Here is a 14,720-nt window from a genome sequence, read left to right on the forward strand (position 1 = left end):
GACTTTGTCCTTTAATCCTACAACAACGATTTGGCTGAATCAGGAAGATTTGTTGTATGATTGGAATGCAGCAAGAGAATAGTGTAGAAATCAGTAGAGAAAAGCTTTTGCTGTTGTACTGCTGAACGTTGAGATATATCCTGTGTACGCTATCTTAATTTCAGCTTGTTTGGGTGTTTGCTTAAAGGTAGGTACCACAAAATATCCCGGAATAATTGCAGTCCGCTGCCGCTTTGTGTACAGGTTGATGGAGGTGGGTATCTTGATACTCACTTGTTCTGGGGGCTTGATGTGAATATATTATGCAGATTTGGAGCTTTCCAGCCTATGAGCTGCGTGCAGAAGGAGGGGAGAGCAGCTCCTGGGCTGGCTGTGCCTGCGTCCGCATCAGTGCTGCGAGGAGCTCCGGTGCGAGGGGGGAGGAGAGGTGATGTCATTGCTGTGGAGCTGCTGCAGAAGAGTGGAAAGCTGCTGCTGATGGCATTGTTTTTGTGGCAGCGGCTGAATGACAGACTGTGCCGACAAAGATACACCCCTGGCCCCCGCGTAGCCTTCCTGCTCCCGGCGTTTCACCATGCCAGCGCAGCGCCATGAATCCCGGATGCATGCTGCTATTTGTGTTTGGCTTCGTTGGCGGGGCGGTGGTCATTAACTCGGCTATCTTGGTGTCTCTCTCTGTTCTGCTGCTTGTGCACTTTTCTATTTCTACTGGCGTGCCAGCTCTGACGCAGAACCTCCCAAGGATACTCAGGTACTCTGACCCACTGAACCTTGGCTGCTCGAGCTCTCGCTTTTTCTCTGCTTTCTTTCCTTTTCAAACAGGAGGAGCGAGGATCAGTGAAAGATGTCGACCGTGCGTGAATTTCAAATTCTGTTGTAAATGTAATATTTATGAGCAGGGGTATGGTAGCACGGTTCTTGCACACTGCAATTTATTTGCCTTTTGTTTGAGTACAAGATCTGCCTGTATTTTTCTTTTTAAAGAAAGGTATTACATTGATGTACAGTAATCTGAAGTGAATGTCACAGATAAAGCCTGCATTTGTTGTGTTATTTGGTGCTTACGGGCTGGATGTGCGTCGCCATAAATACATGCATACTGAAGCCTTTTGCTAACGTGTTTCATTCCTTTTTAATCTAATAAGTTATATAAGATCCCCAAATTGATAGACTGTTCAAATACCTTATAATTAATTGCTCTTTTTTTTTAAAAAAAAAAAAATAACCTTGATTATTGGTTGGGGGGGAGTCTTTCCACATCTAGGCATTAGAGTTCTCACAGCCTATTCACTATTGTTCAGCCAAATGTTATCCTCTCCCCCTTTTTCTGTACTTGTATGGCACGCTGCCAGCTCTGCCCTCCCTCACACTACGTTCTGTGTCCTGGTTGCCTGGAGCAGAAGCAGGCATACGTTAGAATATGGTTACCAGAAGTAATATTTGTTCTTTTTGCCAGAATTACAGAAGGAGGAAACCGGAAAATTTGAAATGTAGCTTTCTGACCTGGAAACTTGGAATACTTCAAAATTTAATAACAAACTTTATTGAAAGAGAGGAAAAATGCTGAAAGCGTCCTCTAAAATAGCTGTGTGACTTTCTGTAATACATGGTGCGTGTGGATGTTGTATGGGAGAATGCTTTTCAACCCAAGTCTGAGCACAGGAACATTTTTCCAAAGGTTTAAAATCTATCAGTAGACAAAAGACTGTAATGCAGTATAACTAACAAAAACATGCACTCTAAGTACAGAGAAATAAAGTATTTGCAACTCTCTAGGCTGATTTAGTTCTTAAAGCTGCATTTGTTTAAAAAGGGCAGAAAATAAACCCAGACCACAACAAAAGCAGCAGAGCAAAATACTGAACTTCAATTCAGGTAACTTTTTCAGGCTTCCTATATTTAAGCAGTCAGATGTTTTAAGAAAACCTGTCCTTCATGATGAGCTTTTGCTTCCCAGGTGAACATATGTTGGGTCCAAATAGTTTTTGGAAGCTATGCTTTTCCTGGCTCGTCTTTTCCCAGTAATGCATCTTAGGAGTTACAGGAATTTAAGCTCAGTTCCTTCGCTTCGTTATTCATCTGAAAACGGGAGAGACGTAGGATGAGGGAATCTAATTGTAAACCAGTTGTATTGTTTTTACCATTAGTGGGTTATTACAGCACAGCATCTGGCTGCATGTTCTGAAGGCCCCAATACGTTGTTTCTGAGCATTAGTTTAGGATTTTAAAACATAAGCCTGCCTTCTGCTCACTCTCATACTGTCAGGTATTTTTTGGACGTGGAGGCAGTAGAAGGGGCTCTTTGCTCTGTAGGCAACAGCCACTGAATAAGTTGAGATTGCTTCAGTCTAATTAGATCACTTAATGCAGGCATCCTTGTAGTGAGCCCTAATTTCCAACAGAAGCCCCTTTTCAGACTTCATTCTCCTTGCAGTTTTGCAGTGCACCTGAACTGCTTTTTTAAACGTATGAAAAAAGGATGATAAAATTTATAGAAAACTGTTCCTCAAGGAAGCACCTTTCAGTTGGGAACTCTTTTTCTGCTCCCCATTTTGTTCAGCTTCCCCCTTCAGACACGTAAAAGGAGATGAGCTTTGTGGTTATCCTGCAGGCAGCTCTGTTTGCTGAGTCGCTGCAGGAGGCGTTTTGGAGCGCAGGGCTCTGCACAATGCGCCTTTATGGCTGCCTTTCTTTGAGGCTGAAGGGATTTTTTTTTTTTTTTTTTTGCTGGTCAACTTCTCAACCAATGGCATGTTTTCAGCTTTTCTTTTATCATAATTTAAGCTTCTGTGGTGTCTTTTGTTCACAGTGGAGTTGTGGGAAATGTAAAGAAAAGCAGCGACAGCTGGAATCCAGTCCTTTAGTTCTTTGGCCATTATTTTCCTGAATGCTTTTTAGCAGAGTTACTGCTCCAACAGCTATCAACTGTCTGATGCTTTTTATTTTGTAACCTGGACTCATTTTTGCATTATTTGCTTTGCTGCATATTTTGCTCTAATTCTGAATTTCCAACTGAATTTGGACCAGTGTTTATGAAAGACCAAGATGTGTACATGTGAGAGTTTCCAGACATCTGTAACAGCATCTTCATACCTCTCTTCTGGGAAGGTTCTTGATAAACAAAATCACTTACTATTCATATATGCACTATAGTGCATTTTTTGATGGTGTCAAAATCTGCCAAATGGCACTTGACTGCTTAATTGCTAAATAATTCTATTTTATTAATCTCTCCTTGACTACCTTCTTATCTAGGCTTAAAAAAAAACTTAGTTTTTCCTATGCTTTTCAACATTGCCTGCTGTGCTTTTGCATATAACTTGTCTGTAGTCACTAATTCTGCTGAGGAGTCTGAGGTTATGTTTGTTTTGTGAAAAGCCTTGTAAAAATTGCTGTGTGACTGAGATTTGACTGTCTTTATAATGCTGAAATACATGGGATATTTCAAATGCTCGTATTTTGTTTGCACTATGTCTGCAGGGACACCTGCAATGCTTTCTCTTGAGAAAAATAGTCTGCCATCGCTTGTGTGTGTTTATCTTCTGTCTTCAGTATACCTAAAGCTTTACTTGAGTTTCACTAGTTGATTATGGCTCTTTTTTTCTGTATTTCATTGTTCTGTCTGAACAAATACTCTGTTTTATCTTAATGCTGTGCCCCGCTGATATTATTCGTTTTCAGGGCTGGCTGTAGCATCCTGTGAGTTGCATTCTACAGTGTTTTTCCCTCATGCTACTTAAGAAGGCCTTTTTGTTCACTGATAACATTACTGATAGCAAGATTGGATATGGAAACGTTTGGGGAAAATGCAACGTGTGAATCTTTGGAACTTTGAAATGTTTGTTGAGGAGAAGTGACAAAAGATAGCGAAGAGATGGCATGAAGTTCTTTGCCTTCCTTACTGATGAGTAAAGCTGAAGCTGTAGTTGTGACGTGCAACCAGTGCTGCTGCTCACAGAAGCAGAGTGGTGTGGGAGCGCTGGCTGCTCGTCTCTAGCTTTTCTCAAGCCATTGTATGACTGTAGGGTGAAGCAGAGACTTGAACTGATGTTTGTTAAAACTGTGGCATTTCTGCCTTGGCTGGCTTTGACGCTGGTAATTCCCTGACCTGTTTGTTTTTCTTCATGTTACACAAGTTCATATAAGTCAAGTGATCCTAAAGTAGGACTTCAGGATAATAGCTTGACTTTCCCAAATGCTTCAGTTAATGATTTAGTTGAAGTTAGGTGGTGATGTGTATCTTGCACAAAAACAATGCGGTGTTTCCGGTGGTTGATGAAGACTAATCTGCCAAAGTTGACATTTTCATCTGTTTGTTCTGTTTCTGTGGAACTGCAGTTTGCTATAGATTAGATTTGGTGCCATCAATACTACTGCCTAAAGCCATGCAATAGCGTATTTACAATCAAATAATGCAAAAGGAAAAATTGGTATATGCTGTAATGCAAACTGCATATGCTGTGTTCTGTATTAAGTAGAGAAAAGCATATGCATGTTTGACCCTGTAATTTTAGAACTTCCCTGCTGATTTCAGAGGCATACAGCAAAAGGTGTGTGACTGCAATGGCTGACGGTGCAATCTGTCTCTTTCCAACAGAAAGGAGCGGCCGATATCGCTGGGCATCTTCCCACTGCCTCCTGGAGATGCACTGCTGACACCTGAGGCTCAGAGAGAAGCAGGGGAAACACCTGGGTCAGAGCACTGGAAATTCCATGAGCTAAGCCAGCCACGGTCCCACACAAGCCTGAAGGTGAGTGATCAGTGTCTTGTGCTTTAAGGGGAACCCCAGGACAGGGTATGGTTCATTGCTGGGGAGAGGGGGAAAGGAATTGAAAGGGAGGAGGTAGAACCGTGACTTGTTTGTGCAAAGCAATTAAGGTGTGGCGATTCAAACGAGTTTTGAGAGTAGAAACAGTTTGGATTGCATTTTCCAAACTGTTCCAAAGTGGTAATACAGTTCTTGTGTTCACAAGTGTTTTTTTCCTGTCTAAGGACCGTTCCCAAAGGTCACTAGCTTGTTCTCTACTGACCAGATATGCAAATAGAGTAAACAGATCTGGTGATTTAACATTCTTCTGGAGGGAAAGCTTGGATTACTATATATTCTCAAACAGCCTTTGCCTATCTGTGCATATAGTATGGGTGTACCACAGAGGTGGGTGATCAAACTTTCCTAAATTAGCCTGTGATATGATTTCCCTTACATGTAGCTTAGCTGTAATTCCTCCAATTGTTCTGCATTCCAGCAGTGGGAGGGTGGCACAGAGCAAGCTGCAGGAAGGCAAAAAATGCTGGAGTGCAGCAAGTCTGGAAGTCTGCAGTGGGTCTGGAAATGCAGCTTGAGGAACTGCGGACTGTATAACCTGAGTCTCCTTATGTTAGTGAAAGGGTTTGAGGAGAAGGGATGCACTGTTATTTCTGATGTGTGGAGGTGAAGTGATGTAGTCTCCTCCAAATTGAAATTAATTACCAGTGTGGGAATACTAAACTGATTTTAAAAAAAAAAAAAAAAAAAAAAAGCTCTACAGAAGTGCCTGGAACTCAGACTTCTTTTCCCAAGAGGTCATGTGGAGGTAATGGGAAGTGTAAGTAATGATGGATTACAAACAAATATCAGTGGCAGCCAGAGTGTGAGTCTAAAACTTGTCACTCCCGGCCATGTTGGATCTTAAAATCTTCCTATTCCCTTTGTCCCACGCCAATTAATTTAAGCAAATTGACAGAGCTCTCCCTTTAGAAGAAATGATTGGGATACAGATTACATAAAACCACGAAGAGGTAGGGATGGGATACAAAGGGACATTCTTGATTCTTTGACTGCTCAGAAAACTACATTGATTACGATATGCTGTCATAATCGATGTCTTGTTGTAACTCCTCTCAAAATAGTTAATTGTTAAAAACAGTTGTTGGTGAACAGTACAAATTGTGATCATTTAAACCTATTTATTCTAAGTTGCTTTGGTCCAGAGCAGTTTTTTGGGTGTGAGTACAAACCAAACAAACACAGTAGTTTAATCAGCAATGTTTATTGGAGGGGGAGGGGGACAAGCCTGAAATAAAATGCATCAGATAGTAAAGTCAGAAGTGTGAAATGTGACATAAATTGAGATTTCTGCAAGCCAAGGACCATTCTCTTCAGTGTTTTCTTTTGTACTGTCAAGCCATTTGTCTTGAGCTTTGCATGTGAAAGTTGGTGGTCAGTGCATGCTGCAGCAGTTAGTGAATGCTTTTGGAATACAAAGATGTAAAAATGTTTGAACAGAGCCAACAGCTCTCTTGAGGTTTTATTCTGTGTTTGTGAGAACTCTGGATTCCCGTGGTAAGGGGCATCGTTCCCTCCCTTCTGTAAGTGGTTGCTGAAGTATGAATCGACCGCACCTGTTCAAAAAGCTGGTTGGGGAATAGTGTCTGTTATCTTTCATGGACACCAAGTATCTCATGTAACACCTTAATGTATGGCTTTTGCTGCCTTGAATAACTGCACAATAAGTTATTCTGAAGGTGTTTGTTGGTTGAGATTTCTGAATAATTTTGTCAGAACATTAAACAGTAATAGCTTGTTCTGGAATTTACTACCAAGGGGATGAAAATGAAGTAAATGATAGGAAGATGCTTAAAGCAGCAGAGTTTGTTCCTAAGCGGGAATGTTACTTTGTCACTGTTCCTGTGGGATGCAGGCTTTCCATTTATGCCGGTGTATGTAAATGTGTAACTTCCTCCTTGCTGTGGTGAACTGAAGTCTTTCCTGGCAAGAAAGTAGCAGAAGTAAAAAAAATTAAAAATGACAACTCCTGGTAACCTCATACTTGACACAAATGAAAGAAGACACGTCTCTGTTCAGGTCTCTGTTTTTTAGTGAGGTTGAGAAGTCATCTCGCATTTTGTTCTTGAAAAGGAAAGCAAGCAGTACAGTAAATTAAAGCACCACAAAATATGAAGTTCTGTCTCATTAAGTTTTGGAGACAGTGTCCTAAATGGACCAGTTTGTGTTCATATCTGCAGCGAGATCTTGTTTGCTGGTATGCTGCTGTTTAAGTGATACTTAAGATGTCTGAATGCTAATACAGTTCTCTGCGCTATATTTTTGTACCAGTTAAATACATGTTCTGCACCAGTGCTTCTGAATCTGTTCTTAAAGAAGTTATTTTAAGACATCATACATGTTCTGAACAAGTACAAATTCTAGAACAGCTTTGGAAAGACTGTCAGCAATTAACTTTGCAGCTAGAAGAGTTACTTGCAGTGGTACAGCCTGCTGTCTGCAAGGCTTAACAGAATAATGCAATAAACTTGTTGATATACTTTATTAATTTAGACTTTGAAAAAGCATGGAAGCAAGGGTGTGTGTTATGTAGCTATAATCTCCTTAACAGGAGAGAAAACCACACCCACAGTCTAAAGATGCACTCGGTGGTGCAGGATGCAGGTATTCTTTCTATTTCTGTTCCTACACGTTCTTCAGCAAAATGCGGGCGTTTTATTACTTGCCCTTTAATGAAGAGCATAACTCTTCCAGTCCTTATTTTTAGTGTTTTTCAATAATTGTTCAATTTTAGGATGAGCTCTCTGACGTTAGCCAAGCAGGTTCAAAAACCACTACTCCAGCATCCACGGCTGCTTCAGATGTACCTGCACTGCCTGCTGAAACTCCTCAAAAGGAAGATGCTGAAGGATTTGCTAAGGGTGCAGATATGCAGAATGAGAAGCCGGACATAAGCAAGAATATTGAAGTACAGGTAGCTCAAGAGACAAGGAATGTGTCCACTGGTAAGCTGCATTTCCTTTTTAGTGAATTATTATTATGGATCTCATGCAGTCGTTGTGAAATTTCTTATTCGTGTGCCACAGATGACAAGTGTGTTTTTACTCATTTTTTAGAGGTACCAAACATTGGTAAGAAACAAGTCTGTTTTTTACTGGTGATGTTAGAATTACTTCTGATGTTCCTATGTGAGCAGCAGAAGTGGCACTCATCCAGGCAAAGTCTTGAAATGAGATAGATGTCTACTCTCATAGGAATTAAGTTAGATTCAAGAGAAAATGGCTTAGAAATTCCAGTGTGCTCAAGGATATCAAAATCCATGCATCTTTTCATGTGGTTACCTAAATAAGTCTTTCAATGAGTCTGTTAGGTTGATGGTCAGCGTGGTATTATTTTTATGTAACACCCAATCTCACAATTCACAGTGATTTTTGTTTTATTTGGACACCTTCCTTTTTCTTTAGGTGGAAATGAAAATGAAGAAAAATCTGAAGTTCAAGCAATCATTGAGTCAACTCCAGAGCTGGATATGGATAAAGATCTCAGTGGATATAAGGGTTCCAGGTAAGTTGATTAGTGTGATTTGAATAGGAAAAACAGTTTTAGAAGGTGCCAGACTTCAGTTTTGAACTCATGACTTGTTTTGAATTATTAAGACTGAGGTCATGCATTATATAATAAAATCTCCTACTTCTGTGACCCTGTTTCTTTCCCCAAATTCCTCTGGAGAATTTAAGTGTAACAGCAATTCTTTAGTCTTTTTCTGCACCTGAACTTCATTATACAGCAAACTTCAGAATGCTTCAGTATTCTTTCCATATTTTGATCAGAAGTTCTACACCAGGAGGCCTTTTTCCCTTAAATCTAGTTTTCAAGACGCTTGCATTTGCTTTCCTGGCCTCTTGTGCTTTCTTTCACCTGCACATCTGAAATCTGGATTTAGGACTGATTCTCGGAGTACTGTAGCATTTTCTTTCAGGGTCTGAAGGAGGAATCCCAGTTGTAGCATGCCTGAATCTGATTCTTTTGCAGGCTATTGTTTGTGGAGGGTAACATTAGAAAAGATATGAGAACAGAATTCAGGGCTCTAAGCCAAAAGCTTCTGAAAACGTTACTTGTTTTTATGGGGAACTATTCATAGTAACATAAAGGGAACTTCAGATTGGGAATGTTTTCATTCTGCCTTCTTGGTGATGTTTGTGTTTTCTTTGCATAGCACCCCTACCAAAGGCATTGAGAACAAAGCATTTGACCGTAACACAGAATCACTCTTTGAAGAGCTGTCATCTGCTGGTTCTGGCTTAATTGGAGATGTGGATGAAGGTGCAGACTTACTGGGTAAGAAGGGTTGTTTAATGATGCTGTTTGCAGGAGCATTCCTTGGGAGTGAAATGTTTCATTGCACTTAGTAGGTTTGCTGTTAGGAGGAATTTAAAAGTATCTGAGTCTTATCTGAAGTTAGTTAAATTGGGATTGTGGAACAAAAAAAAGGAAAATGTGTTTTTTCCTCCAACGTACCCGTAATCTTTTCAGGCACCAGGTTACTATTCTTTATTCCAGTTTTCCATGTATGTTATCTGACAAAAGGATTTTGTCTTGAACTGAAGCAGTCTTTTTTTTAGTGTTAGATAACATAATGCAGGTTATGCCCATCTGTAATTGCTTCACTTTATCACAACTCTGTGGAATATGATTTGTAAGAAAATTAAAGTATAATGCAGTGATGGCAATTTGAGAATGAAACTATTAATTAAAAGCAGGGAAGGGGGAAACATTTCTTCTTTCCCCATCAAGCAGCTTGCTGCTGCTTGTATGCTTACTAAACAGATTGCAAGTTTAGGGTGATGAGTTGATGTGAGTTGATGAGGAGCAAAAAGGCCATTAAAAAATCTTTCTATAAATTATTACTGTCTAGTATTATCACAAAGGGTTTTTGGACATATCAATGTTTAGGCCTCGTTTTCCAGTATGTAAAATGCAGCTGCATCTCATGTGTATATCTGTTAGAAATGTATATAGAAAATCATTCAGCTTCTGTTTTCTGACAGTGCAGAGGTAGATATGCATAGCATTTAGAATTACTATGTGTGCAGGCAAGTTTCTGGCTAAGCATTCCACCACAAACCTACTTTACATGAAGCAGGGGACATTTCTGAGAGCATTTCCCACTGGGACTAACAGACTTATTTTCAGTCTGAGAGAGGATTTCTCTTTGTTACTCTGTACTGCTTGGAATCCTGAGCAGTGAGAGCCATGCCATCCTTGCCAAATGTATTTCATCCCAAACTCTTGCATTTTCATGTGGGCAGCTCATGTCTCATTCTGCGTGCAAAACCAGAGGTGCTGGAGAAGCAGTATAAACATTGGAACTTCTGCTCCTTATCTGCATGATAGAAGTCAGGTTTCTGTCCAGATTGCCTGATGATAAATACTTTGTATTCCTTTGTAGGCAAAAATAATATACTAGTTAGTCTAATGTATTTGTTCTTGTCTTCATTAGCACTTTCAGTAAAACCACTGCTGTTAATATCAGTGTATGCAAAATGAACGTGCTGTAATGATTGTTATGCAGAATGTGACCTAATAGATGGACAATATAAAGACCATTTCACTTAAAACACGACTGTAGTCCAAGGCACTTTGTACCACTCAGTAGCCACATCTGCATCCAGGGTAGCTGTGTTTCAAGCACTTGTTTTGAGGTCTGTAAAAGTAGTTAATTGGGATTCTCTAATGTTTTCTCTTGGGCTGCGTACCCAGGGGAATATTCTGGTGTGTATGCTTCTCTTTTAAAAACAAATTGAAATTTGTTGCTTCTACAGTTAGGCGTTCTTGGCTGCTGCTCTCATGAAATACATTCTCTGCATTTTTCCCTGCTTGGTAACACTTTTTTTTTTTCCCTCGCACTCTTTTGGCTATTTTTGGTTATTTGTTATGTTGGTTTAGTTTTTGGTTATTTGTTATAATGGATCCTGAAATGTGTTTGAAGTGTCCTGGCTACTTCTGTGACCTCTGAAAACGTTTAGAAAGAGCTCTTAGAGTAACATCCCTCTATGGCTGCAGTGTAATGAGTTTCTCCCATTAGCAGTGAAGTACCATCAGCTAATCTAACTTCCTTCAGTATTCAGTATCTTTTGTTTTTAATCCAAAACTCGGGGAGTTTAGACCTGCATGTCTATTTTTTGAGTAACCTTTTTTCTTGCTATGAAACTGTCTTTTAAGTCTGTTAGCAAAGTTACTTGAGCAGTTGTGTTCATAGAAAATAAGCCTCCACCATTAAGAGACTTTTTTGTGTTGATCTTGAGTCAGCAGCACTGCTGTCATCATTGTGGTAACAGTGGAAGGTTTAATCTGAAAATACTTCTGCTGTGCCAGCTGTGAGCAGACCGTATCTGCCTTATTTTCAACACCCTGCAATTGTTTACTTTGTGCATGCAAACAATAGGGGTGAGTAATTAATTTCCAGAAATGCAATAATATTGAAGCAGCTACGTGAAGAGTTAAGTTCATTTTTTGTAGTAGCATATTCCTATGAAGCATACTGAACAGTTGAGCATTTCTGATTTCCTGCTTCTAAATTCTTTCACAGACAATAGGTTTCTGTTCAATTACTGAATTTTTCTAAGTCCAACCAAGAGAAATGCTTACGACAAATTTTATTTAACATCTTTCATATAAAGTCCTGCTTCTAACCATGTCACATTTCACTTCCAGTTATTGGTGGTGGCTTTGTTTTAATTCACTCGTACTTCATAAGTTTAAGTATTTTACTGCTCTTCACCCATATTACCCCTTTCATGAAATGTTTCTTGTTCTTGTTTTTGCTTTACATGGAATGCATGGGCTTTAAAGACCATAATTTCTTTGGTAAGGTATCATTTGCTCTGGGGAAATTTGCAGGGCTTTCACAATGTGAGCTTTAATCAGCATGTTTTGTCTAACTTACGTACTTTTGACTCTTACCTGATGTAAAAGACATCAGAACACTGTAAAATTAACGTTTTGTGGACTAATGCTTCCCCACTGATGCCATACATGTTTATTTTCTGTTGAGTTGGTAATTCTGTAGCATCCTCAGTATGTATTTAGGTAGCATTAGCCTGCTAGCCAGGCCTGCCTTTAGTTGTTATTTGAAGGCAGGTTGGGAAGAAAGTGGAGGGGAAATCTAACTGCAGGAGGTAGATCCTGAAATTTCAGGTAGCTTGTAATTTTTTTTGCCAGGCTTCTTACTTAAAATTCAGCTACTGTTGGATAACAGGAAAACTGAGCCTTGGAGAAAATCAGTTTCATCTGCTAACTCTGTGTTTGTTTCCTTTGGAAAGGAATGGGTCGTGAAGTGGAAAACCTGATTTTGGAAAACACTCAGCTGTTGGAGACAAAGTAAGTGTGAATGTCTGTGTAAAAAATAATAATAATATATTCCTGTCCTCCTCTGTTACATGGAGACTTGTATCAGTCTCTGCATGTAATCTATCTTGAGGAATGTAACTGCTCAACAAACTTCTGAATTCTCTGCTTTTTTTTTCTAATTGCAGTGGTACAAATGTATTTTGTGAATGTTGGAGTTGGCAGGAGGATTTGGTCTGCTTTAAGAAAATCTATGGTTTTTTTTTATAGTAGTTCTACATGAGAAAATATAGCATGGTCAAGAATAAAACTCAAGCTGAATATGCTGTGAGGCCATAGTCAGTCCTTGTAATGGTGTTTTAAATGTTTGTCTAGGAATGCACTGAATGTGGTGAAGAATGATTTAATAGCAAAGGTGGATGAATTGACCTGTGAGAAGGATGTCCTACAAGGTGAATTAGAGGCTGTAAAACAAGCAAAGCAAAAGCTTGAAGAGAAGAATAAAGAACTGGAAGAGGAGCTTAAAAAGTATGTTTGATACTGTGATTCTGAAAAAGAAAATTGCTGTGGTATTTAATGCAGCTATATGTTTTGTTTTCTTTTATTTAGAGCTCGTGCAGAAGCAGAGGAAGCAAGACAAAAAGCTAAAGAGGATGATGATGTAGGTGTATGTGTGCATGTGTATGTTTGTATTGGTAATTCACAACTGGACATAAGAGTGCATGCACTGAGTGAATGCTGTTAAGCTAAATTGCCTAAGTGGTAAACTGTCTCCATGTTAAAACAGATCTAAAGAGCCCAAGTAAACTTAAATTCACTATCTCTATCTTTCCCGAAGAACTGCTTTTATTCAGATTGCACTAAATTTGAAAGGATGGGTGGAGAGGATGGTATGGCAGAAAGCGCTGGGTAAAATCAAGTTAGTTTTTACAAAGCTCCAAACAGTTTTGAATCTGGAATTGTGCCCCAAACTGACTCTTGTCTGAAGGCAGAGGCTGACTCTGCAAGGCCCTGCTGTGCTCCTTTGTTCATTCTGTGTTTGTTTTTCTGCGTTCAGAGTGATGTCCCCACTGCCCAGCGGAAGCGCTTCACTCGTGTTGAAATGGCTCGTGTTCTGATGGAAAGGAATCAGTATAAAGAGAGGCTGATGGAACTTCAGGAAGCTGTCCGATGGACTGAAATGATAAGGTAGAAGACACTTAGCTCCTTGGATTTCACTGGCTTTATCTGTGTGTGATCTGGTCGGTAGACTTGTCTGCTTGCCAGCCCATGAATAAGTTCTTGAAGTTACGTTCATGTATTGGTTTGCTAGAATGGGATCTTGGTGACACCTCCGAAAGTGTATTGCTGCACGTGATGTGAAATAAACACCCCTTGAGAAAGTGGAAATGGTTATAAAAATTTTGTCATCATCAGTGTTTCGTAGGGGGAGAAGTTACCATATGTGTGCGTGCATCTTAAGGTTAAGGCAGTGTGCTCAGTTAGCAGCTGGAACCTCAAAAAAGTGATAGTCAGCCTTCAGGTTGAGTGTAATCCATGCATAAGATCTTGAATAGTGCAGGAGAAAGCACGATTTTAAAATTGCAAGATTTGTTAAATGTTAATTAGTGAACTTGGTCTAGCTTGCATCTTGAATACTGGGTTACCTGGAGGGGATGCCACCGCCAGGCGGTTCCGTGGCCAGCAGTGTCATTTGCTGCCGCCTGCTGGTCAGGTACCGTGGTGACATTCGTTTTCTTCTATTATTGTCCCCAATACCCACGAGCCGTTCTGAGTCTGAGGGAAATGTGTATTCCCAGGCAGCTGTGGTTTGCTTTTCTGTAGCTATAGTTATTGTCTCCTACGGAAATCTCATCTCTGTTACTGGGTTTATGACTTTAGGGGCAATTGCCATCATTTATTTACTATTGTGTCAAAAAGTAAAATTTTAAAATAAAAAGCAGTGGTTAAATTACTAAGGTGGAAGAATTTAAAGTTTGTTTTAATCTGTTTTCTTTGTAAAATGTTGCATGAGTTTTCCATCCTGTTTAAAGAGTACTTACTAGATGTTTGTGATGCTTGTATGTGTTGGTGATGTCAGTGTTGTGCTTGTTAGAGGTGCTAGTGTGAAGAAACTGGCTTTGATACTTTCAATATCAGTTGTTCTGTTCTGTAAAAGTAAGTTGCACTCTGTCCTGTTCCTTCCCTTTTTAGATTTTTATACTCAGTAAACTTAAAATGTGTTTCTTGTAGAGCATCAAGAGAAAATCCAGCCATGCAAGAAAAGAAGAGATCAAGCATTTGGCAGTTGTAAGTATTAAAATATAACTCACTAACAATGAGTATAAAAGACCCTAACCAGTTAGCTGGCACATTTTTATATGTTAGCTAATTGTCTTTCAGCAAATGGAGATGTCTTAATTGTTTTCCTCTTGTTACCTAGCATGCCCACTCGGTAAGACTGTTCTTGAAGACAAATCCATCGTAAGCTGCATCACCTAATGAATGGCTGTGCACTTTGTGAAGTTAAATGCCAAAGTGCTGTAACTTCTTTGTAGCTGAATATGCACCAGAACTTATTTTGATTTTTTTGTTTATGATGAACAATAGAAATTTGAATAGCTTGTG

General features: G+C 39.6%; 1 protein-coding gene across 7 annotated transcripts in view; it reads left to right on the top strand.

Moving 5' to 3' along the window:
• Nucleotides 1-14,720, top strand: part of SPAG9 (sperm associated antigen 9) — a 58,349-nt gene that overhangs the window by 22,601 nt on the left and 21,028 nt on the right. For 5 of the 7 annotated variants that reach the window (XM_052688343.1, XM_052688347.1, XM_052688344.1 and 2 more), the window contains 9 exons: nucleotides 4,598-4,751; nucleotides 7,561-7,771; nucleotides 8,231-8,330; nucleotides 8,983-9,104; nucleotides 12,089-12,146; nucleotides 12,489-12,641; nucleotides 12,723-12,774; nucleotides 13,171-13,301; nucleotides 14,346-14,402. In XM_052688343.1, coding sequence (XP_052544303.1) covers nucleotides 4,598-4,751; nucleotides 7,561-7,771; nucleotides 8,231-8,330; nucleotides 8,983-9,104; nucleotides 12,089-12,146; nucleotides 12,489-12,641; nucleotides 12,723-12,774; nucleotides 13,171-13,301; nucleotides 14,346-14,402 — 1,038 coding nt within the window. Of the gene's footprint in view, nucleotides 1-418; nucleotides 752-4,597; nucleotides 4,752-7,560; nucleotides 7,772-8,230; nucleotides 8,331-8,982; nucleotides 9,105-12,088; nucleotides 12,147-12,488; nucleotides 12,642-12,722; nucleotides 12,775-13,170; nucleotides 13,302-14,345; nucleotides 14,403-14,720 lie in introns of those variants that run through there. The other 2 variants (XM_052688348.1, XM_052688349.1) reach the window with 2 other exon arrangements.

Source organism: Tympanuchus pallidicinctus, unplaced genomic scaffold (genome assembly GCF_026119805.1).
Source record: "Tympanuchus pallidicinctus isolate F22 unplaced genomic scaffold, pur_lepc_1.0 scaffold23, whole genome shotgun sequence".
NCBI classification, from domain to species: Eukaryota; Metazoa; Chordata; class Aves; order Galliformes; family Phasianidae; genus Tympanuchus; species Tympanuchus pallidicinctus.